General features: G+C 36.8%; 3 protein-coding genes and 2 long non-coding RNA genes across 13 annotated transcripts in view; 3 read left to right on the top strand and 2 right to left on the bottom strand.

The window, feature by feature from the left end:
- Window positions 1–24929, top strand: part of LOC147519134 (vacuolar protein sorting-associated protein 2 homolog 2-like) — a 51484-nt gene that overhangs the window by 9317 nt on the left and 17238 nt on the right. For 3 of the 9 annotated variants that reach the window (XR_015212010.1, XM_086590827.1, XM_086590821.1), the window contains one exon: window positions 20067–20313. The exons of 2 other annotated variants lie outside the window; for them this stretch is intronic. Coding sequence is in view for 3 of the 7 variants with exons in the window: in XM_086590821.1 (XP_086446947.1) it covers window positions 20067–20127 (61 nt within the window). In the remaining 4 variants the exon portion in view is untranslated. Of the gene's footprint in view, window positions 1–19722; window positions 19905–20066; window positions 20314–24929 lie in introns of those variants that run through there. 4 more of the 9 variants (XM_086590825.1, XR_015212012.1, XM_086590824.1 and 1 more) reach the window with 4 other exon arrangements.
- On the bottom strand, window positions 1218–24562 carry LOC147519135 (uncharacterized). The gene is made up of 2 exons (XR_015212059.1): window positions 24286–24562; window positions 1218–1559 (listed from the first exon to the last, which is right to left on the bottom strand). It is a non-coding gene; the product is annotated as an uncharacterized LOC147519135 (long non-coding RNA).
- On the top strand, window positions 1543–3556 carry LOC147519138 (uncharacterized). The gene is made up of 3 exons (XR_015212057.1): window positions 1543–1678; window positions 2024–2835; window positions 3159–3556. It is a non-coding gene; the product is annotated as an uncharacterized LOC147519138 (long non-coding RNA).
- On the top strand, window positions 9582–19187 carry LOC147519137 (uncharacterized). Its single transcript, XM_086595018.1, has 8 exons — window positions 9582–9761; window positions 15912–15986; window positions 16081–16176; window positions 16280–16328; window positions 17146–17395; window positions 17679–17850; window positions 18800–18871; window positions 19007–19187. The coding sequence occupies exons 1-8, from the start codon at window positions 9582–9584 to the stop codon at window positions 19133–19135; spliced, it is 1023 nt and encodes a 340-aa protein (XP_086451144.1). The 3' UTR covers window positions 19136–19187.
- LOC147519136 (cuscuta receptor 1-like) lies at window positions 20515–24288 on the bottom strand. Its single transcript, XM_086590809.1, has 6 exons — window positions 23804–24288; window positions 23482–23703; window positions 23296–23361; window positions 23065–23208; window positions 22830–22970; window positions 20515–22722 (listed from the first exon to the last, which is right to left on the bottom strand). Exons 1-6 carry the CDS (start codon window positions 24180–24182, stop codon window positions 20612–20614), a joined length of 3063 nt encoding a protein of 1020 aa, XP_086446935.1. The 5' UTR covers window positions 24183–24288; the 3' UTR covers window positions 20515–20611.

Here is a 24929-nt window from a genome sequence, read left to right as displayed (position 1 = left end):
AGGAAGTTTGTTAAGAACATAAGCATACTTGGTTTAATTCCTAACTTGGATGATGATTTTGCACACTGTGAATCTTGCATTAAGGCGAAAATCACAAAGAAGCCTCACAAATTAGTTGAGAGAAGTACAAGCCTGCTAGACTTGGTACATACTGATATCTGTGAGCTTGAAGGAGTTCTGACTAGAGGTGGTAAAAGATATTTTATTACTTTTATTGATGATTGCTCGAAGTTTGCATATGTTTATTTGCTGAAGAATAAAAGTGACGCGTTTGATGCTTTTAAAGCTTATATACTTGAGGTTCAAAATCAGCATGACATGAACATTAAAGTAATTCGAAATTATAGAGATATTGAATATGGTTCTGCTGATTTTGATCTTTTCTTGCAATCATATGGTATAATCCATGAGATGACAACTCTTTATTCATCTGAAATGAATGGAGTAGCTGAACGTAAGAACAGAACTCTTAAGGAATTAACGGTTGCTATGTTACTTAGTTCTGGAGCACCCTCAAATTTATAGGGTGAAACTATTTTGACTGTTTGCTATGTGCTGAATAGAATTGCTAATTCTAAGACGAAGGTTACACCTTATCAGCTATGGAAGAATAGGAAGCCTAATTTGAGTTACTTCAGAACATGGGGATGTTTGGCTTTTGTAAGGAAGCATGATCCCAAGATCTTAAAGCTTGAGAGCAAAGCTTATGAGTGTGTCTTTCTAGGCTATGCTAAGAACAGTAAGGCCTACAGGTTTCTAGATATGAATACTAATGTCTTGTTTGAATCATCTGATGCTGAATTTCTTGAAGACAGGTTTCCATACCTATCTAGAAATAGTGGGGGTGCGTCTTCCTCCAAGGCACCTACTTCTGATGTTTCTGACACTTATATATCTAAATTACATGACAGAGACACTGTTACAGAATCTGAACCGAGAAGAGGTAAGAGAGTAAGGGTTGCTAAGGAACTGGGACCCGATTTTGTCACTTTTGCTTTAGAAGAAGATCCCTCCTCTATTTAAGAAGCTCTCGCATCTTCTGACTCTGATTTTTGGAGAGAAGCCATACAGAGTGAGCTTGATTCTCTCATGGAGAACAAACTTGAGAGCTTGTTGATTTGCCTCCTTGTTGCAAGACTATAGGAAGCAAATGGGTTTTAAGAAGGAAGTTTAAAACCGATGGTTCAGTGACAAACCAGTAGTATTACTACACTCAACTCTTTCCCAAGTACAACAATCACTTGTTTTGTCATCAACCCAAGTGCAAAAAGGGGGGATAGGAGGATTTCGATTATCTGTATGAAGACAATCCGTAAGATTCCATTTTGTTGAAGCTTTTATTTTCCATAGAGCAACTCTTTCCTCTTCCAAACAACCCAAGCATCCATTGTAATGAAATATTGCAAAGAAAACAAACATACAAATAGTCCAAGGCCATGAATTCATTATTGTATGAAGGGAGAAAATAGGATTTAGCTAGTTTTTCTATGATAAGGAAGAGGGAGGGGATCGGGGGATATATATAGTTGACATCCAAATTCACACAAACGCGAGATGGCCTTCAATTCAATGACTAAGAGAGAACCAGCCGTGGCAAAGTCAAAACCAAGTCTTGAATGCTTTTCTCAATTGTAGTAAAGATCTCGTTTCTTCTTTATTTAATTTCTCCTTTGAACAGGTTAATTCCAATACCCATAACCGTCAATTTCACTGTTTTAGTTAAATTGTTATGGCAAACTTTAGGGCTTTTAATTGGTGTAATAATAGGACCGGAAATTCACCTTTTATTGCAAATATGCATTTGTAACTTGTATAAAGAGATCAATGAAGAGAAAACTAGAAGATAAAACGAGAAAGACGCATTTGTAATTGGTGATTGGATAAAAAGAAAAAAAAAACAAAATATAGAAGGACAGAGACTAGCAGTGTGTTTGTAATTGGAGGAAGAAGAAATGGGCTGTGTAGTTATATAGAAAGATAAAAGAGAAATTTAAATAATAATACGTCTTTCATAACATTTCAGCTATTGTTGCAACAAGCACCGGTGCATTGGAATTTGCTCCTTCGAATGGTTTTGGAGATTGCTGGAACCATGTTGGACAGAGAATGAATCAGCACTCTAACCGATAAAAATAAAATAAAAAATGAATCAGCACTCTAGGTCTTTCTCGGAATGCCTGCAAACAAGCAGAGATCGTGAGTTTCAACAATGAAGATGTGGATGATTAATTTGTGGGTATTTGGCATATTGGATATCTGTTTCAGTGCTAGTTCCATTCTACTATTTAATACCTGATTGTTTATGTCCATTGGTAGTTTTACGAAATGCATAAAAATCCCGCCCTCTTTTGTGATATTTTGGTGCTCTTAATTTTCTTCACACAGCCGTCGTCTCGCATTACTCACAGAGAACTCTGAGCATTTTGTTTCAAACTCAGGTCTCACAGTTATGCAGTTTGTTGTGTATTTTCTTGAGTACATTGACCAAAGATCGTCTCAAACATACAAAATATTGCCATGTCCTGTCAAGTGAGTTTATTTGTTTGTTATCTATATAATAAGCTAAGGTTTTATTTGGCGCTACAGGACAAAATAATAAACAAAGGACGGTCAAGATCTTTTTAGACAAATCTAACGGTTGTGCAAAACCCAACAATTTCTCTTTAGAAATACCCTTCTCTTCCCCCTCTTTGAAAGCAAGGTGCTGCAAACAGTAAAATCTGAGCTGAACCTTTTCGATTCAAGTAAAGATAAAATCTGAACTGAACCTTTTCGATCTGAACTGAACCTTTTCGATTCAAGTAAAGATGAAGGGTTGAATATTCATCGATTCAAGTAAGTACGAAACTTAGAATGATCAAGGTTTGTTTTTTTAATCATGTTATGATGTTATAATGAGCCCAAGGTGGACAATATTGTTTTTGTTATTATATTAGGGTTTAAGTTGTCAGAATTGTTCATAGACTCTTTAGTGATCCATGTCGCAATTTAAAACATTGCAGCTTCAGTCAACAACCAGTCACACATATACACTATTTGCACTCTGTCTTAGACACGTAAAAACGGTTCTCTAAATGTATTTGAAACTGGTATGTTGAAATGTGGAAACATTGCACCATCACATGTAGATAGCTTTATCTTCTAATGTTGCTTTGCAGTTCACCCACATTAGCCACCTGACATCTGTGAGGTTGGTTATAGTAGCTGCTTGAGTACGAACTTATCATCCGAATTGAAGCTCTAGACAAGGAAGAAGGAAGTAGTTGCTTTCAAAGTCTTGACCAGTCCACAGCGATTACGACTCCCAGTCACTAACTACTTTCAAAGTCTTGACCAGTCCACAGCGATTACGACTCCCAGTCACTAAGTTACGAAGGAGCAACACTTGAGGGAAAGAATTGATGTTGTGATTACCAACATTTGAATTTGAATTTAATTTCACCTAACAGTCCCCCCTTTTCTTCATAACCTGGTCTTGAACCAATAAAGGAGGAATAATAGGGCCACAACCAAAGAGACTTCATTTGGCATAGACTTCATTTGTGAGGTTGGTAAGAATTTTGTATTTGATGTATGTGTTCTGTATATCCATGAGATAAACTGAGTTGTTTTCACATGTTCTTATGGAGCTATTAATTAAAAAAAAAAAAAGGTAGCCATTATTACAAAGTGGGATTTTACCAAAAGGACCGGTTGTAGTAATAGCTTATTGAGTCGTTGGTGGTGGTGTTATTGACTGAGTTAATTGTTTGGAAGAGAGTTGAGAAGCAGAAGATGATTTGTTTTAGGGTTCATGGGTTACTTAGGAGTTAGTGTTTTGAAGTATACTGATGTACGTGGTTTTGTTCATTGCTTTTTAATGCTCCTACATATATGTGATATTAGGAACTCATTCCATGCGCTTCGTACAAATAAGTACGTGTAAGTTGTATGAGATAGGTAGTAGGTACATAGGCATTTGTTGTTTTGAATGTTGTTATTCTAATTTGTGCGTAGTCACCATGGACAAGGCCGTGGGATCATATTCAAAACAAATGGTTGACAAAGTTAAGTTATGTTAATTCTTGATATCATTGTTGTCTTCCCCAGTTATATTTGTTTAGTTCTAAATAAAAGTATCAATACATAATATATTCTTATTGATTTCCATTTAATTTTATCTAATTTTCATGTCATTTTGTGGTGCTTAGGTTGTCAGTATAGAAATAAAATCTTTAGCATTTTAGATGGTTGCAGTCTAAATTTATTCACACTTCTTTTATTCCTTTAGTGCCTCATATTGGTTGGCATTGTAAACACTTGGAGAGCCTACTAGGATTTTTGAGAGAATTCAATTTCAATTGTCAATCTCAAAGAAGACCAATTTTGGGTGAATTTGAGGGTTTATTGTCCTACCACTGCTCGACTCTTTGGCACTTGCATTTGTTCTTTGGAAATTGCAAAGCATAATATATTTTTTTCACTTTTAATGGCACGGATGATATCATCAAGATGATCAAGAAATCTACCGCAAAAGTGCCAAAACACCTCGGTTAGTGTGGTTTTAACGTAAGTAGTCATAATCCCTTTCGACTCAATTTTGTTTCTAATTCATTCATCACAAAAATATTCCGGTATAATATTTCACCCGCTTTTGTCCAGTTACATATCTATCATTATATTGATTGTTTGTTATTTCACTACGGAATCGAAATGTCATTTGAATATTGTCTATCATGAAAATCGGTCTATTACAACATTGTTTGAACTTAATTTGATTTTTTGTTCGGAGGATATTCATAAGCTTCTCTTGAGTTTCACATAAGTTGGTTAGAAATCCCTAAACCAATATTTCGGTATAATATTTCACCCCGCTTTTGTTCTCGAACTCCCCTTATTAAACCATCATTTCAATTATTATACCATTTAACTTTTCATAATTTCCTTCCTAGGCAATCATGGTGAAAGAGCCAATTCAATCGTGCAAGAGCGAATTTAATTGCAATGATGAAATACTATTATATGTGATTTCACTTTGTCTATCACACACATATATTTGTTCACACATATATATTTGTCCAGTTACATATCTATCATTATATTGATTGTTTGTTATTTACGAGTACAACTATATCAACATATTAACGGGTGTATCTTAGGTCGCGACTTCATTACCACAAACCGGAGAAATGAAAGAGAGGGAAAGGAGTCGTTAATTCACCGCGATCCAATTCCACACAAAGACGACATCCTGTTACGCCTCCCAATCCGATATATGTGCCTCCCCATCGAAGATATGCTACGCCCCCCAATTTAGTATATGTGCCTCCTAATCGAAGATCTACTCCTTCTCCATCTGATGTGCCTCATAATCGAAGATATACTCCTTCCCATCGGTTGTGCCTCATAATCGAGATCTACTCCTTCTCCATCTGTTTGTGCCTCATAATCGAAGATCTACTCCTTCTCCATCGGTTGTGCCTCATAATCGAAGATCTAATGCAGCTCCCAATAGACTATCTGTTGTGCCTCCTAATCGAAAATTCTGCAGCTCCCAATAGGCTATCTCATTTGTGCCTCCTAATCGAAGATCCACTGCAGTTCTCACTAGGCTATATGTTATGCCTCCTAATCGAAGTTTTATTACGGTTCCCATATGTTATCTGTTGGCCTCCCAATCAAAGATCTATTGCACTCCTAATCGGAGATCTGTTTGCCTGGCAACGTCTTGAAGAGAAAAGGGAAATGCAAGTGCCTCTAAATCACGATCAAATTACTATAGCACAACAAAATCGGAGACGAGAGAAAAAGATGTTATGTCCGATTACATTGCAGATTCCTTTAAGAAGACGAGGTCAACGTCACGAAGTTGGGTCATCTTCATCAATGTATGATATCTCTTACGAGAAAGCCGACCTCGATCCAAAAGATGTAACAATGCAAAGTTGTGAGGATAACACTATGTAAGTTAAAGCTTAAATTCTCACTCTTATGTTAGGTTTCAACATATCGTAAAACGTGATATATCATAGGTCTATTTTTGGTGTTGATCATGATATGACTAGATTTGAAAAGTGAAGAAGAAATTCTTAATTCTAATAGAGGTCATGCGCTTCCGGTTCAAATCGCCACTTTTGGGAAAGATGGATGTTCTTTGTCCATTTTGTTCGGCCCTTCATTGGAAAGATGAACAGTTATCGAAATCAAGGCACAACCGACCTTTATTTGGAACTTGCTGTTTACAAGGAAAAGTTAAGCTACCGCTTCTTTCTCCACTGCCTCCGGCACTTAAATCTTTATTCGAAGGATCTAATAAACGTGCAAGATTATTCCGTGGAGCAGATTCGCAATACAATGTGTGTAATGCCTTTACCGGTCTTGGTTGCAAATTTAACGATCGTGTGTTATTTATGGGCGTGGTCCAACCTCATTCAACGTCCATGGGGAGGGAGTCATGCACCAAATCGGTTCATTGTTGCCTGATCCGGGGATGGAACCTAAGTTTTCGCAACTTTATATTTATGATCCCCTAGCTGCTTTGGATCACCGCCACAATCGCAACCCGAATTTGTCAAGGGAAGTGTTGAAAACTATACAAGAAACTCTTACTCCGGACCCACAAGTTTTGTGATATCTATAAGCAAGCATTTGAGGTTTTAACTGAAAAATGCTTCCGAAAATAACAATGTTCCGGTCCATCTACACTATGATCCGCGTTCGATAGACGAAGGTACAATCTTCCAACAACCGATGAGATCGCAGTGATATTGCCCGGAGATGGGAGTAAGGTTGATGCCATCGTGATATTGTACTTCTCGCTGAGAGGAGGGCATGAGTTGGAACGGATAAAGCGAATGTCATCCCGTTTATTTGCCTTTGCATTATGTTCTTCGTTTCCTTATGGGGATTTGGGTTGGTCACGATTTAAAGTTGTGGGGCGTCAAGAGAAATGCTCCAAGCAATGCAAGACTCACCCAATTATTGTATTATACGCCTACCGCTTTGTTTGAATGACCCACGAGTACTCATCCATCTTCTTGGGGTGTAAATTGTTGCATGAATTTTTGGTTGATGCTTGGGCTGCATATGAACGTAAACCGTCTGCGATATATTAGACTAAATCAAGACACCATCCGTTCGGATGTGTACAAGTGCTTGACAGATGTTGCACTTGAGGGATTAAGTCCCGATCAAATTGGCTAACGGTTCATTTTGCCTTCCTCGCATGTTGGAAGTCCAAGGCACATGTCGCGAGATTTTTCAGATTCAATGGCTATCACCCGACACTATAAGCACCCGGATATTTTTCTTTCTTACGGTGGATCGCAAACCCTAATTGGCGAGGAAATTAAAGATGCGCTCAAGGAACACCAAACTTCAACACTTCGGCCCGAATAGTTGCACGGTATTCGAAATGAAACGAAAAGCAATTATGAAAGAAATCTTGAAGAATGATATCTTCGGGTGGGTGGTTGCATATGTTTATACCATTGAATTTGAAGCGCGGTCTTCCAATACACATGCATTGCCTTTTATTTCTCGTGGCGTGATGATAAGATTCAAAACAATGAGCAAGTGGATAAATTTGTATGTCTTTGAATTCCCGGCCTCGACCACACCCACCCCGCATTGTTTGAAACAGGTGAAGAAGTGCATGGTTCATGGCCCCTGGTGATCGAGATCCGAGTGCTTCATGTATGGAAAATGGTCGATGCACCAAAGGCTATCCAAAGAGTTTGTGGAGGAAACAATTATGGATAAAAAGGGTACTCCATTTACCGGCGCGACAATCGGCAAGAAATATTTTGTGAAGAGGAAGAATAAAATGGTTAAAGTTGATAATGGAGATGTTGTTCCCTATAATGCATATCCGTGCGAAATGTTTGATCGCCATATCAATGTTGAAGTTTGTGCATCGTGTCAAAAAGCCGTTAAATATATTAACAAGTACATCTACAAAGGCTATGACAACAAAAAAAATGGTGGTGTGGAACAAATGATGAGATTCAAAATATATCGATGCAAGGTACATTGGACCAACCGTAAGCCGCATGACATCTATTTCGAATCCAATGCATAAAGAGTTTCCAAGTGTCCAACGATTGGCTTCATTTGGAAGGTATGCATAGGGTTGTTTTCAATAGCAAAGATCCTATGGATGCAATTCTTGCCGAGCCGAGACCAACTTCAACACTCCACAGACTTTCTTTAAACGTTGTGATGAAGATCCGTGATGCACGAGCATATACCTATCAAGAATTTCCACGACACTATGTTTTTCACAAAGACTCTCAAGAGTGGACTCCTAGGACTTCGGGGACCTTCCATTGGTAGGATGTATTTTGCAAGCCCTAATGCGGGGAGAGGGTTTTATCTACGCTTTGCTACTTCATCATTAAAAGGGCCTACCTCCTTTGCATATCTTTATAAAGTTGGTGATACCGTGTACAACACATACAAAGAAGCATGTATTTCCCGTGGGCTGTTGGAAGTGATGATGAGTGGATACAATGCCTAGAAGAGGCGATAATGAAAACGGATATCAACTGCGAAGGTTGTTTTGTGTAATTCTTTTAGAGTGTCATCCGTTCTGACCCGGATCTACTTTGGAGCAAATTTGCATCGAGTATATGTGATGATCTTGGACCGGCCGAACAAAACATGGCATCCCGGATCCAACCGATGAGCAAATAACGATTACGGCTTATATTTGGTGGAACAAATCCTTTTAGAATCTGGGAAGACATTGGAAGATTTCCGCCCATGCCAAAGCAAAAGGAGGATTGAGCAAAATTGTTGGCAATAGGCTCATTTGGGAGCAACGCCAACTTCAAAGATGAAGGCATAGGAGAAGAGGTCGCAGTTGATGTGAGTCGTCTTAATGACGAACAACTTCATGCTTACACTTGTGGCGGATCGATTATATGGTGACAAGGGCAAACTTTTCTTTTTGAATGGAGCAAAAGGGTACAGGGAAAAACTTTTGTATAATACAATTGCAAAGGCACGCAAAGACATGGGCCTTATTGTTATCATGGTGGCATCATCGAATTGCATCTTTGTTATTATCTGGGTGGGCGACCGCTCATTCTACATTTAAAATTCCAATTGATGTGATGGATACCACTTTTTGGGCTTTGCTAAACATTCCGACCTTTGCGACCTATTTAAAGAAACAAAACTAATTGTTTGGGACGAGGTGCCCATGCAACATAGATAATTGTGTTGAGGCCGTAGATAGAACACTTCAAGATATTTGCGGAAACAAGAAGATATTTGGTGGTATCACTTCTGGTTCTTGGTGGTGATTTTCGACAAACACTACCGTTATACCAATTAGGCGAGAGAGAGCAATTTGTTGGTGCATCACTACGGCTCTTTCCTTTGGAGTTATTTAGAAGTTTTGCACTTGGTACGAACATGCGGCTTGAAATGGCGGAGTCCGAATGTCGAATTAAGCCGATTTTTGTTGGAGGTGTGTTATTAATGCCTTCTAATTATAATGGTTTTCTCTATTAGTTCCATATATAAACGAACTATTTTAGAAACTAATGAATTCATTTTTGCTTTGATTCATTTAGATTGGTTCGAATCCCAAAAGAATGCGTGCAATTGCGAATGGAATCCGCAAGTGTACCAATATCCAAGAACTCATATTCTCTCTATCCCCAATGGATGTTATGGACACACCGCCTCCAAATTTCTTAACCGGACGCACTATTCTTGCTGCCCGTAATGATGATGTGAGTGCAATTAATGAGGTTGCACCGAATTTGTTTCCGGTGAAGCGGCTTGAGTATTTGGTCAAGCGGATAAAATTATCGAAGATGATATTGATAATCCAAGTGGGGCTCACTATCCCACCGAAGTTTACTGAACTCCCTCGACCTTTCTAGCTTACCACCTTTCAATCTCAAGTTAAAACACGGATGCCCTATAATGTTGCTTTCAGAACATAGCACCTAAAGATGGCCTTTGCAATGGGACCGCGACTTATGGTGCTTCAATGTGCGATAAAGTCCTTCAAGCCAAAATTTTGACCGAGAGAAAGCTGGAAATCGGTACTCATCCTAAGAATATCTCCGCTCCCTCAAATTCAGAGTTGCCTTTCAAACTATCAAGACGACAATTCCTGTTCGACTAGCTTATGCCATGACAATTAATAAGTCGCAAGGTCGGTCGGTGAAATATGTTGGCATTGATTTGAGGACACCGGTTTTTTCGATCATCATGGGCAACTCTATGTGGCCATGTCCGGATGTACTTCTTCAAAAGAATATCCGTTTTTCTTCCACCTAATGCAAGAAATTGTACCACAAATGTCGTTATGATACCCGTAAGTTCTTCTCTAAGAACATCGATACCAATGAGAAAAGGTGAGTGAGAAATTAAAGAATGTTACTTTTATTGGTTTAGAAATTAAAGAATATGTTGTATCCATATATATGCTATGTAAGTTTTATGGTAGGTTTTTTTATGATAAGCGTGGATACTTAAAAAAATAAGAATAGAGATTATTTTATTTTGAGAACCATCTCTTTTGTAAACAATATGCTAAATGTATCAAGTCTAAAAAATCATGTGTATGTGGTTTGTTTTGCGGTACAAAGTTAAATTGCCATAATTTTTCAACAACATGATTGTAGTCTTTGCTCTATGGGCGATTTATCCATATGGTAGCAGAATGGTGTGAAAAGTATGCATAAAGGGAGAATGAGAGAAATGAGGAACTTCGATAAATTGGAGTGGAGTATTTATTTTATTTTATTTTTCTATTTCATTACTAGAATTAGCCCAGTGCAAAATTATGCAAAGTCTTCTTTAATATTTAATGAGTTGTCTTTTAGTTTTAGAAGTAATTTGTGTTATGTATAAATATGAAGTTATATATTTTGGTATGGTTGATCTATGAGAATTGTATTGTTTGATTTTCGTGTTATGACAGATTTAGGTTTTGAAATGTTGAAAATACAAAGGGAGACTACTTGAAATTTTTATTTTTTTAAAAAAAAAAAATGATGATGCTCTTAATTGAAGACTCTCTCCTTTATTTTCATCATTCTCATTCGAGCATATATGTCTTGAATTAATGAATGTATAAGGGTATGTGTAATGAGTTGGTTTGTGAGAAATGAAATACATAGAATTGCAATAATTAAACTCACTTGAGTATCGTGAAATGGTTATGAAGTATAAAATCTGTTGGAAATGGTTATATCATCGATCCAATGCTACCATAGAGATGGTCTCTCTTGGGGTGTTGTTCAAAAGCAATGTGTCTAGAGTGCCGACTGGCACGGGCATTCACTAGTAATATATATAAGCTACTCCTTTATTACACAATCAGTATTACAACCCGAGGGGTCATTATACTATAAGCTTTTGCTAGTAACCAAGGGTGCTTTTGCTAGTAACCAAGGTTCAAAGATGTAATATACCCAAGAAAGTTGTCAGTTGTCGTGGTAGACCCACTCGTTGATGAGCAGAGTTAATTTTTGAATTTTGAAGAATTGCAAAACTGGATTACTGGGTCAGTCCAGTATGCTTAAACCGTCTGGATTTAACAAAGAACCGCAGCTAGACATACAGATATACTATTTAAATGGATCGGACCCTTTTCAACTGGTCTGCACTTCCCATTCATTTAAACCAAAATCAAGCTTTAAAACCGTTTGAAGCCAACCTCCACGAACCCACCAAGCCGATCCAGTTAATACAACTTTTCGAAAATCAGATCCAATTTCAACATCGCATCAAAATGATCAAATAGGTAGGCTCATTACTTTATTCCTTCAGTCGAACCTTTGTTGTGCTTACCACACAATGGTGAGAAGTAAAAAAGAGAAAATAAATAAATAAACAAGTCTATGATATAAGGGTTGCATCTCATGTTCAGACAATGCTCGATCCGCAGTTAATATCTCGATCCGCTCGGTAATGACAATATGTTAGCGGTTTTCTTTTGAATATTATTATCAGATTGTCACTTAAAAAAAAATAAATAGATTTACAGGATACTTTTGGTATTATGTGAAATACCAACGGAACTTAGATGGAAGTCAGACGGAGCAGGGGGAAACGGGAGGGGGGAGGAGATTGTGATGTTTACAAATGTGGGGGGTTTATTCAAAAGTGGTGACAAAAGTGGGGGGTTTGAACTAACCCTATTAATTAAGAAGAAAAATGAAATAAGTGACTGGTTTTGTTAGATGACTGATCCTGACTCCTGACTCTTGATATGAGATATTACTTAACTTTGAAGTCTTATGTAATGTATAAGAGGTTATTACGAGTTAAGACTAAGGAAAAAAGAATTGAAATGTTAATTATTGGATGTTGCATCCTATTATCAACATCACGTCTAATTTTTCCAGGTCCTGTGCAATTGCATCCTGACTCCTGACTCTTGATATGAGATATTATTTGACTTTGAAGTTTTATGTAACGTATAGAGATTATTACGAGTTGAGACTATTCAAACTTGACTTGGTTAAAGTGATATTAAGAGGAAGGAAAAAAGAATTGAAATGTTAATTATTGGATGTTGCATCCTATTATCAACATCACGTCTAATTTTTCCAGGTCCTGTGCAATTGTGTCTACACGACAATGGGTCATAATTAGATAAGTACGGAATGAAGTGAGTGCATGAAGATGAGATAGCCATTTATAAACTTTCATTACATGCATATGTTCTTTTTCTCTGTAAAATTTCTAGTAAATTGGTGGGTGCATGTCATAGCCTTTTATAAACGTTTTTTTTTGTGGTGTGATGAATAGTAGTAGAAGTAGCAACATTATTTAGAAAGAAAAAATGACTAAAAAGCAATGTTATCAAACCCAACCCAGACCTCAACCCAGCAAGAGGACCGGGTCAGTGGGTTAACAGTCCAACTAGTGAGTTAATGGTCCAACCAGTGGGTTGAAGCATATATTTTTTAGACTATAATATATATATATAAGCTACTCCTTTATTACACAATTAGTATTACAACCAGAGTGGTCATTATATTAGTAATTTACCCAATAAAGTTATTGGTTGTAGTGGTAAACCCACTCGTTGATGAGCGGAGTTAATTTTTGAATTTCGAAGAATTGCAAGGTATTGACACCCCAATAAATGGGACTAGCACCCTTTGACAAAAAGTGAAACAATAATGGTTATTCCTTATATGTCCTTTTACACCCCACATGTTCATAGTTCTACGGTAAGCAGTTGCCGTGAGATCGCACAATCCACGGCATCGGGTTGCTGCGAGATCCCATATCCCACGGCAGGCAGTTGTCGCAGCATAGTTTTTTTGTGTTTTTTGTTTTTTTTCACTTCAAATTTTGCGTATTGAACACACACGACATATAGATACCTCATTTTCTTCTTTAAAGTTTCTTTATACACTCCAAGAACAACACCAAAACTATACAATCGAGCCATAATTTTGTTATCTCGCGGCAAATATTTTCATATGCTATAAGAAAATTTTGTGATCAAATTAATGAAGAAGAGTTTTGATAATTAACACAAGCAAAGACTACATTTTAGTAAACAAAATCATCTAGCGACAGCTAATTTTTTTTACGGTGACTATTAAAAAAAAGACCCACGGCAGTTATCTTCCGCGGGATATGAGATCTCACGGCAACCCGATGTCGTGGATTGTGCGATCCCGCGGCAGGTGCTTGCCGTTAGTATTTTTTGTGTATTTAATGGAGGGGTGCTAGTACCGTTGAATTGGTCAAAGGGGTGGTAGTACCATTTATGGGGGTGCCAATACCACGGCCCTTCATTTAAACCAAAATCAAGCTTTAAAACCGTTTGAAGCCAACCTCCACGAACCCACCAAGCCGATCCAGTTAATACAACTTTTCAAAACTCAGATCCACTTTTCAACATCGCATCAAAATGATCAAATAGGTAGGCTCATTACTTTATTTCCTTAAGCCGAACCTTTGTTGTGCTTACCACACAATGGTGAGAAGTAAAAAAGAGAAAATAAATAAATAAACAAGTCTATGATGTAAAGGTTGCATCTCATGTCCAGACAATGCTCTAATCATAGTTAATATCTCGATCATGCTTTCGGTAATGACAATATGTTAGCAATTTTCTTTGAATATTATTATCAGATTATCACTTAAAAAAAAAACCCCCAGAACTACGGGATACTTTTGGTATTATGTGAAATACCAACGGAATTTGGATGGAAGTCAGACAGAGCAGGGGGAAACGGGGGAGGGGATTGTGATGTTTACAAATGTGGGGGGTTTATTCAAAAGTGGTGACAAAAGTGGGAGGTTTGGACCCTATTAATTAAGAGGAAAAATGAAATAAGTGACTGGTTTTGTTAGATGACTGGTCCTGACTCTTGATATGAGATATTATATGACTTTGAAGTCTTGTAACGTATAAGAGGTTATTACGAGTTGAGACTATTCAAACTTGACTTGGTTAAAGTGATATTAAGAGGAAGGAAATAATAATTGAAAGGTGAATTATTGGATGTCGCACCCTATATATTATCAACATCACGTCGAATTCCCTCCCCCCCCCCGGTTATCCACTAGTTGCCCGTTATCTACTAGTTGCCCTTTGTTCCGTTTCTAAGCATCAGCTGAAGCAAAATACACCAGTTGAAGTTGGGGAGGCACGACGCATCTATGGTAATGAAAATACGGTAATATATATATATATATACACACACACTAGCCTTGTGCACGTGTAAAAACACATGTTGCATTTTCTCAACATGGAGGGTCCCACCAATTGACAAAAAAATACTAATTTAAGAGTGAATTTACCATTATAGCCCTGTTTGTCCAACTTTCCACAAACATACTGGCCCACCAGTTTTGAAAACCGGCTTTAAAAACATTTAAAAAAATGAAACTACCGTTTTACCTTTCAAAAAACAAAAAATATTTTTAAAAAATGTTAAATTACAACTTTGCCCCCTGACGCATTACCAAAAGTCACTGTTACTTTCGACCACATTTTTTATATAGTAAAGATACGAGAGAGATAGAGCCACTGGAGTTACAGATTTAATAAGTTTTTGGAGGAACCTTGGCAGCAACCTGGAGTCTCAATACAACAAGACTTTGGTCAATATTATGTGACTGTTTTGTATATGCATATGTATGTGCATAAACTTTAGTCTTTTCTTAGACGTTCTTTTCTGACTTTTGTCTCTGTACTCTAACTCAAGGTTCAAAATATCGATATCGATCAATATATCGGTGTACCCAAAAACCGATATATATCGGATATATCGGATATATCCATTTTTTTGGGTGACTATTCCAAAATATTTAAAATATCAGAAATATCGGACATATAATATCGGAAATATCGGAAATATATTAGAAATATCGGATTTATATTAAAAAATAGTAAAAAAGTCAACCGATATATATCGTAAATATCATATATATCGATTATATCGGCGATATAAAGGGTTATATCGGAAATTCCGATATATATCGGAAAAAAAGAGTTCTATATTCAGTGGATATATATCGGAAATATCGATGTCGGTGTACCAAAATACCGATATATATCGGCAATATATCGGATATATCGATGATATTTTGAACCTTGCTCTAACTTAATAGCTTCTGTATTATGGTTCAAAATTTCAATACAATTCTGCTATGATGGAGATGTGCAGTTCTAAGAATACTCACGGTCTTATACAAATAGTTTGGCTTAAAAACACGTGCTTATGCACTAGTCATTATAGAGACCAAAACTGAAAATTTAGCAATTGATCCTTATTTCCACTCTTCTCCTAAGGCCTGAACCCCGGTCTGGCCCTAAAACCTCGGATGGATATGTAGTTTGAGGGCTTGAGGGGCAGACTGGCCCGGTCCAGCCCAGCCCATTTCACCATACCTTCGTTACAGAAATAAACCTTTGACCGTTATAATTTTTGCAGATGTTACCTGATTTACATATGACTACGGTTAATGTGGTTCTTGCACAGGGCATGAATCTGAAGAAAAAACATGAAGTAGGTCATTTTTATTGTTTTAGACATACTGCCTATGACTTTTTATAAAATCCAAATGTGAGGAAATCTGAGTACCAATAAAGTGGAGTAGCAGACTAAATTCCCTTTAACTGTCAAGACCACTCAGCAATTTTCAACTCTTATACTCAATTCCAATAGTTCTAAGATTTCCTATTTTAAAATTGAGGAGGTATCTTTGGGTCAACTATTAAGAATTAAGACCCCTTCTATTATGTTTTCTCTTGAGGGGTTTAAACATCACCGTCCTTAATGAGTAATTCTTAATGGAACAGGTGGAAATCCTGACCGTTCAAGCTCAAACTGTACTTGATATTGGTGCTGGTCAGGTCCTTGTATTTTCCTTTTGCTCAATTTGTATTTGTTGAGATGCTAAATTTATATAAGTTTGCATCTATTCCAACTAACTGGCTGGTATGGCAAACAAATTAAGTTGAGTGTTTATCACTGTGCAAAACAAATTGCTGCACCAAATTAGCCTCATCCTTGTCTGTGAGAGTAACCTTATGCTAGATGACGGGAAATCTTCTTTGTAGATAGATTTGCTATTTGGGGAGATATGTCATCACCTGTACTGTCTAATTGATGCTGTCAGGGTTATCTTGCACAAGTATTAAACTTTCAGTACCAGTTATATGTGGTTGGAATAGATGCTTCTTCTCATCATAGTACAGTTACTAGTGCAAGAGCAGCACGAATTATGAAGCACTATGCAGCTAAAATGCGTAAATCTCAGTACGTCATAAAATATAGTGAGATGTTATTTTTACTAAGGAAATCCAAGGTATATGTGGAAATCAATACAACCTTATATGTGTTTCTGGATTTGCGGTTTTGGAATTTGGAATCCTCCTTTGATGGGGCTGAACCTTAGAGACTTAGTCCCAAAAGTCATAACGGCTGAGTGGCTCGCATAATTTAATTTCCTTTTTAGAGAATTCGCTTGTCTCTGAACAAACAAGCTTATGTTAAATTTATGCTTCAGTTATCCATTACGTTCCCTGTTTTATCTGTGGCCTGCACCATGAGCAGACCTTGCAGAGGCATGCGTATACCTTGGATTTCCTTTCATGAGCTTTATAAACTTCCTTTTACGCATTCTTCATATAGTGATTTTTTATGCTTTGCTTTATCAGAACAGGAACCAAGGAATTGAATTTACCCCAGACACTTGCTTTCCAAGTTCTCTCAAGTGACGCATTGAAAACTTTAAGTAACAGTATAGCACGTGAAGATATTTGTAAACAGCGAGATGAGATTAAAAAGGATTTGAGCGAAGGACTGCAAGATGTGAGGATACAACCTCCTTCATGCGATATTCCTAATTTGAAATCTTCACTAGTTCTTGCCGGACTTCATGCTTGTGGAGACCTTTCGGTAACAATGCTCAGGTAACTCCTCAATATCTTTTTGCTTTACGCCAAACTAGATTTTAGAATCCAAGGAATCATAGAATGGTGGGTGAGTTTTGTTACATGTGTGAGTGTGTGACCATATGTTTTGAAATCGTTCATGACTGCCAAACAGTAAACCAGTGTACTTCCTTCGCATTGGATTTTGGTGCAAGTAGGATATAATGCTCTTACTTTAGTGTTTGTTGGTTATTCCCTTGTTTGACATATATATACTAGTGCACTTTGAAGTCTAAAATGTTGGTTTCTCTTATTAACTCAGGACATTTTTGGACTGTGAAGAGATTAAAGCAGTGATAAGCATTGGTTGTTGTTACAACTTACTATCCGATGAAGGTTTTGAGAATGTCAGTTCTCAAAGGGGTTTTTCAATGAGTTGTGTTGATTTGGCTGGAATTTCATTTGGGAAAAGTGCACGCAATCTTGCTTGTCAGGTAACATTGACATGTAAGTTTCTTTGGTTGGTTGTAACATTGACATGTAAATCTTGCACCTGAAAGGGGTTAAGGTGCGAATCAGTTGTTGTCTCACAAAAACATATGAGGCAACATGATACCAATTGGTAATCAACCATAAAAGGTATGATTCTCCTTCAGTCCTGGTGATGATATCCTTCTAGCTAACTTGTAATAAGTAGATTAGTAGTTAAGGAAAGAAATAGATGGATATGGCCAAAACCAAAACAATCAAATAGTGTTAGGGCTTGTGAATTGTGATGATGATGACAGTTGGTAATATTCTTGATAGTTGAATGTGACATTGTTCAACGCCACAATTGTTGTCAAAAGAAATTGACATTGTATTTTATTTTCTTTGTTAGAGTGCGGAGAGATGGAGACTTCTAAACAAAGTATAGATTTAGAAGAATCACGCGTGTGAATGTGACTTGTAGTTAGTTTGATACTAGTATCAAATTGAGACTCAACCTGGCGCTCAATTTGGAGTCAATTTTTGGTTGATTGTTGAGTAACCTACTGTAAATCTCATCCTATGTTTCGGATTGAATCCCGTATAATAGCCTACACGTTCTTAACCCTATATATGCTCTTCAGAAAGATGCAATTTGCGGGTTTTTAAATCAGTTCAAGTCGGGATCAGTTTGGGCATGTGTTAATTTCATTGTGATGCGAGACCTAATTTGGGACCCTAGGTTCTGTATGGTGACTGAATGTCCTACGAATTAACCCTATGAATAATGCAGGCTGCCACTAGAATATTGGCTCGTCAACTTGTTAGACTACGTCAGCAGATTACTAATTTGCAAGGGAGCCGTGCGCACAGATTAGAGGCGTAGCAGCTCACACTCAGGTCCCTTGTTACTGGCTTAAAACTATATGAAACTCTGCTGGTTTCTACGTCTCTAAATGCTGGTGTTTCTGGCAGGCAATGTATGCTAGTACTGCAATTTCTACTGGAATGAAAGGTGCTACAAAAGCAATGGTAGCCATGAATAAAGTATGTGTTCTTGGGGGTAGTGGCAGTGGTAGTTGAGATTGAAATCTCAATTGAACTACATATCTTAGTTTCTCAATTGTTTGAGTTTGTCTTTATGTTGCTTATTGATCAATTTTATGTTTTGGCTTGTTTCAGCAAATGGCACCTGCGAAGCAAGCAAAAGTCATTAAAGAATTTCAGGAGTCGTCACTAATGGACATGACTGTAAGATCCTCCTTTCCTGTCATGCACCATTTAAATGCTTCTAAGTCATGTATCATGTGATTGTCCAAGTATTCCTTATATGAAACAGACGTTTTACATATTATAAAATGTTCCAAAACAAGTCAGTACTTAGCAAATCACCGACAATATTCAAAAGATAAAAGCTTTTAATTTATTGAGTTGTTTATATCTCGCCATAGCTTTGCTGAGCCACTTGGGGCTTCACAGAAATTTATGGCATTTAGTGTGTCTCTGTCATGAAGATTTGGGCATAATTTTCTGATCTTAATTGTTGTTGACAGTCGAGAAAGCCATTCCATAGTACCCTTTCGTAGGATTTATTGGTGTCAAGCCATCCAGAAATCTTATAGGAGTTTGGGATTACCGAGGATACTATAGAAATGTTGCCTTGTTATCGGGTTTTGTTAAGAACATTGCATTGCTCTTTATTTATGATTCTTTTGCAGATTGATATGCTATCGAATCAATTGATGAAACTTTGGACAAAGATGAGTAGGAGGAGGAAACGAAGAGCTCACCAACAAGGTTAGCAAATACCTAAGTCATCAGCCTTTTCAATATATTACAGTTACATTTAATAGAATACAACTGTTATCTTTATGTGGATTTGCATGTTTTGTCTGTAGGTGCCTGACGAGATTGGTGTAGATATTGCTTCACAGGTTGGTCTTTTGATTGTTGATGATGTCCCTTTGCCGGATTTGGCCATATTTTAATATTCCTAACTCATTGGTATAATTAACAGTTATCTTCAGCTCCTAAAGGTCGGATCTCATCCAAAGAAAGTTGAAAATGTTGTCCCGGCAAGGTAAGTTTCATCAAGCCATATATTTAACACCAATTGGGGACTTGTTAACAATTGGAAAGTGCACTGCCCTAGTTGACTTAAAGTTGCCTACTATTATGACGTTGTTATATAATCATCGTATTCTCTTTAATTCTTTATTTTAATTGATTGTGGAACATGCAGGTCTGGTTCTACTGATGTTGAAGATCTTGAGAAGAGGTTGGCTTCACTTCGTCGCATCTGAACCATCAAGTATATATTGAGTACAAGAGTACAAGACACCACATTTATGTAAAATAAGTAAGAAATGATGTTAGTGCATGAAGATGTGATAGCATATTAGCTTTCACTACATACACATATGTTATGTTTCTCTGTAAAATTTGAAGTGAACTGGGTGCATGCCATAACCATTTTTTTTTTGGTGTGATGAATAGTAGTAGAAGTAGCAACATTAATTAGAAACAAAATGAGCTGAAGTAATCACCCACAACTTATTCAACCTTCCGCACTCTTTGGTGAAATTATGTAGGTTGTGATGTTTAATGAACAAGCTGCATTGGTCATTCAAGCTATGCACATTTACAGGGTTTTTAATCTTAAAAGAAGCTCCAGCGTGAATATTATGCCATAAGAAAATAAGAAAAATTGCATTTCCCTGATTAAATAATATATGTGACAACCGGTACTTGGAATGTCAAATTGCCAAGATGTTCAAATATATTGGATTACTTTGAACAAAATGGAAATATGAAGCTCAAGCATGCATCAATGAAATTGAACCACAATCCACGCCAATTGGGGTTGACATAGAGAACAATTACAAATCCCAGCAAGTAGACAACGTAAGTAGCTGCAAAACTTGAAAGGAAGCTGATAGGATCAATCCCAAACTTCTCTGCTAGTCCAGCTTGTCTGAGTGTCACTGAAATGACTGGATCTTTTGAGGTGTTGCATTGCTGTTGCAAAGGTGGTCCACAAAGAGCCGGGTTGCCCTCGTAACTAGATACATCAAATGTGTTGAACTGCGCTTTATCTGGAACCCGACCAGATAAATTGTTGTAGGCCACAATGAAAACCGCCAAAGTGTTTATACCAATAAGCTCTGATGGAATCTGTCCACTCAATTTGTTGTGAGAAAAATCCATGCTCTCTAATTTCTTTAGATCTGACAAGATTTTTGGAATTGATCCTGTTAACTGATTGTGTGACAAGTTCAAAGCACGGATTGCAATTAGAGCTCCTAGTTCGGGGGGTATGTCACCAGTGAATTCGTTGCATGACAAGTCCATTCCAGCCATGTAATTAAGAATGTCACCCCTGTAAGAATCAGACCTACTTTTTGTCACGAATTCGACTTCTTCTTGTACTCCGTATTGATAAAGTGAATTTTCGCCACTAATTTCTTCATCAAAATGACTCGGGTACCAATACGTGCCTATGCCATAAGATATTTGTATTCGATCGGTAAATGCAGGTTCAACAGTTCCATTCTTTCCAAATGTGATGTTGCTGAAGCACGGAGGTATTGGTCCAATAAACGCGTTATGGGAAAGATCCAGTATAAGTATCTTATTCAGCTGACAAAATTCATGGGGAATTGAACCACTCAAATGATTTCCTTTCAAAAGAATAATTCTCAGATTCGAAAGTAAGGCAAGCCAAGTGGGGATGCTACCAGATAAGTTGTTATGCTTAAGGTCTAATGTCTTTAAGTTTGGGCTTCTGAGTAATGCCTTTGGCATTAATCCTGTGAGATTATTTGCTTGGAAATGTATATATTGCAAGGATGTTAAGTTCAGACAAGAAGGTATGGGACCTGAAAGGTAGTTTTGAGAAAGGTCTAGAAATTCTATGCTAACTAAGTTGCAGAACTCTAATGGAATAGGACCATCAAAGGAATTATTGCCCAGAACAAGTGTCCTTAACTCTGTTAAATTACTTATCCAAGTAGGAATTTCACCCGATAGAAGGTTTCGGCTTAGGTCCAATGTCAATAGTTGAGACGGATGAGATGGAGTAAGATTTGGGATAATTCCAGTGAATTGATTACCATTGAGACGTAGAGTCCACAACGGAATGTTAAAAAGATTAGGAGATATTTGACCATCTAGTCTATTATTTGATAGTATCAATACTGTTAAGCTACTACTCATAGCCAAACTCTCTGGTATTTCTCCTGAGAAGTTATTATTCGAAAAATCTAAAATCAATAAGTCTTTTAGGTTACCCAATGAGCTAGGAATTCTTCCTTCTAAGCCATTTTTAGACAAATTTAGACTAAATAGTCCTGGAATTATGTCACCGATATTTGTTGGAAGTTTCCCTTGAATTTGATTGTTGGAGATGTCAATCCTGGTTAAGTTCACCATAGGACTAGATGGAAATAGAATATCACCATTTATTGAGTTGTTTTTTAAATTTAAAACTTCTAACATTGAATTATTTTCAAATAACCAGGTGGGGAACTTTCCATGTAAGTTGTTATGGGAGAGGTCTACATCTCTCAAGTCATACTGGTTATGGAGAAAGTTTAGAAGGTCACTTGCTGACATGTTAAGGTTACAGTTTGATAAACCGAGAACCTTCAATTGATTTTTATGATTAGCCAATGACATGAAAGATAGGGAACTCTGATCAAACTGGTTTCCACTAAGTGAAATGTAGTCTAAAGATGTCAGGTTAGATAGAAGAGATGAAGGAATGTTTCCACTCAGTTGATTATCAGAGAAGTCTACCATTCTAAGAGACGTCAAATTATTGAGACATGGAGGAAGGATCCCTTCAAACTTGTTCCCACTCAGATCGAGCTCCTGAAGCTTCGTCAATTCACAAAATCCTATAAAGAGAATATGAGAGATTATGTTGCTAGTGAGGGTAGCATAAACCATGTTATCCAAAACGACAAGTCAATGAAAGTGTCGTTGACACTTGATGGAGATTTACTTGATATGGAGTCTTTGATATTCGTTACTCGCAAGTTTAAAGCCTCCAGAGAATTGAAAGACAATATTGATGGAGGAATCCTCCCTGAGAAGAAGTTATAACTCACATTTAAGATCTTCAATTTGCTCATATTTCTCAAATCTAAAAAAAAGTGATTCAAAGTTAAGAGTTATTAAAATCCCAAAAGACTAGATATTAAAATCGTGAAAGCGCCATTGACTTAGTAGAGGTTTACTTGATATGGAGTCTTCTTTGATATTCGTTGCCCTCAAGGATAAAGCCTCCAGAGAACTCAAAGACAATATTGATGGAGGAATCCTCCCCAAGAAGTTGTTCCAACTCACATTTAAGATCTTCAATTTGCTCATATTTCTCAAATCTAAAAAATTGATTCAAAAGGTTAGAATTGTCAAATATTACATACACTAAATGAAATTTTAGTTATGGAGATTTCTGAACCATTTACCAGGGAAGTCATCTAGCATATTGTAGCTTAAATCTAGGAATTCCAAGTTGTTCAAATTTGTTAACACTGCAGCAAAAATAATGAAACGCGTGAATTAATAATCAATTATAGATGTATTCCCGATTCAGAAAGCTTATTCATGTGGCAGCAAATCAATAAGAATGAATCAAGTGTACGATCACATACCTTTGTCAAAGTTCGATAATGACCCTACTAATTTATTATTGTTAAGAATAAGAGTCTTAAGAGATTTGAGTTCGCCCAGAAACGGAACAGTGCTCTTGTCACTGTTGTTGGAAAAGATCACTTTTGTTGGAATTGAAGGTGCAGTATTGCTCATGTTGACGAATTGGTTAAATGTTAAATCCAAGACCTCCAGTTTTTTCAAGTTGGACAATCTCTCAAGATCTACAGGTATAGCATAGGGAAATAAAAATTAATTAGTTGGAAATGGTTGGAAGTCTAAGGGCTACGCTCGTTTGTTAAGTGAGGAGTCATCCGTATTTACCTTCAATTGTCCAATTAAGGAAATTGATTGATAAGTTTAGATGTTGCAGCTCTTCAAAAGGAGTATATAAGGATACATCTAGAAATTGATCGTCAACATCTAGAAAAAGGTACGCAAGAGAGAGTTGGGTCACTCTACCAGTAGTATTACTACACTTAACCCTTTTCCAAGTACAACAATCACTTGTTTTGTCATCAACCCAAGTGCAAAGAGGGGGAATATATCGATCTGTACGAAGACAATCCGTATGATTCCATTCGGTTGAAGCTTTTATTTTCCATAGAGCAACTCTTTCCTCTTCCAAACAACCCAAGCATCCATTGTAATGAAATATTGCAAAGAAAACAAACATACAAATAGTCCAAGGCCATGAATTCATTATTGTATGAAGGGAGAAAATAGGATTTAGCTAGCTTTTCTACGATAAGGAAGAGGGAGGGGATCGGGGGATATATATAGTTGACATCCAAATTCACATAAACCTTCAATCCAATGACTAAGAGAGAACCAGCCGTGGCAAATTCAAAAGTCAGATCTAAGAGAGAAATGTGAGATTAATTGCAATTTGATTTGGGCCAGTATTGAAATCTGGTAATACAAAAGTTATTGCAGTCTTCCATTATTGGAGAGTATCAAGGATAGTGGGGACAACTTTAGGGAGCTGTTAATTGGAAATTCACCTTCTACTGTAAATATGTATTTGTAACTCTTAAAAAGAGATGGACGAAGAGAAAATTAAAAGATAAAAAAAATAAAGATGATATATATATACAGTCTGCTCCTAAAAGGATTTTAAATAAGTACCAAATTTAAAACAACACACAAATTCACCTACAAAATAATTTAAAACTTAATTTTTTGTGCATATGATCTACTAACCATAAAGAACATATCTACAAAAATTCAACCAGTTTGATATCCTATAATTTAGATAAAAATTGTCATTCACTTTTAAAAAAAAATATAAATAGTCAAAATATCTAGTTTTTGTAATCATCTTTTGCCAATGTTAAAAATTGTCAACTAAGTTGAATTTTTTGTAGAAATATTATTTGTGGTTTTGTAGGATTTAGTATTATTCTTATTTATTGGGCATCTTATCTCTCCCCTGCGCCATATGACTTCC

This window comes from Coptis chinensis, chromosome 2, assembly GCF_015680905.1.
Source record: "Coptis chinensis isolate HL-2020 chromosome 2, ASM1568090v1, whole genome shotgun sequence".
Classification (NCBI taxonomy): domain Eukaryota; kingdom Viridiplantae; phylum Streptophyta; class Magnoliopsida; order Ranunculales; family Ranunculaceae; genus Coptis; species Coptis chinensis.
Note: the sequence above shows the minus strand (reverse complement) of the source record. Positions and strands in the feature narration are given on the sequence as shown.

Bases quoted from the DNA above. Each gene is read 5' to 3' on its own strand.
- LOC147519137 (XM_086595018.1), top strand. From the start codon at position 9,582: ATGCGTGCAATTGCGAATGGAATCCGCAAGTGTACCAATATCCAAGAA. The intron at 16,329-17,145 runs GTCAGGTCCTTG...TTATCAGAACAG, and splicing joins TGTACTTGATATTGGTGCTG to GAACCAAGGAATTGAATTTA. The intron at 17,396-17,678 runs GTAACTCCTCAA...TTATTAACTCAG, and splicing joins CTTTCGGTAACAATGCTCAG to GACATTTTTGGACTGTGAAG.
- LOC147519136 (XM_086590809.1), bottom strand. From the start codon at position 24,182: ATGAATTCATGGCCTTGGACTATTTGTATGTTTGTTTTCTTTGCAATA. The intron at 22,971-23,064 runs GTAAACCTCTAC...ACTTTTTTTTAG, and splicing joins CAAAGAAGACTCCATATCAA to ATTTGAGAAATATGAGCAAA. The intron at 22,723-22,829 runs GTAAATCTCCAT...TTCTCTTTATAG, and splicing joins TATCAAAGACTCCATATCAA to GATTTTGTGAATTGACGAAG.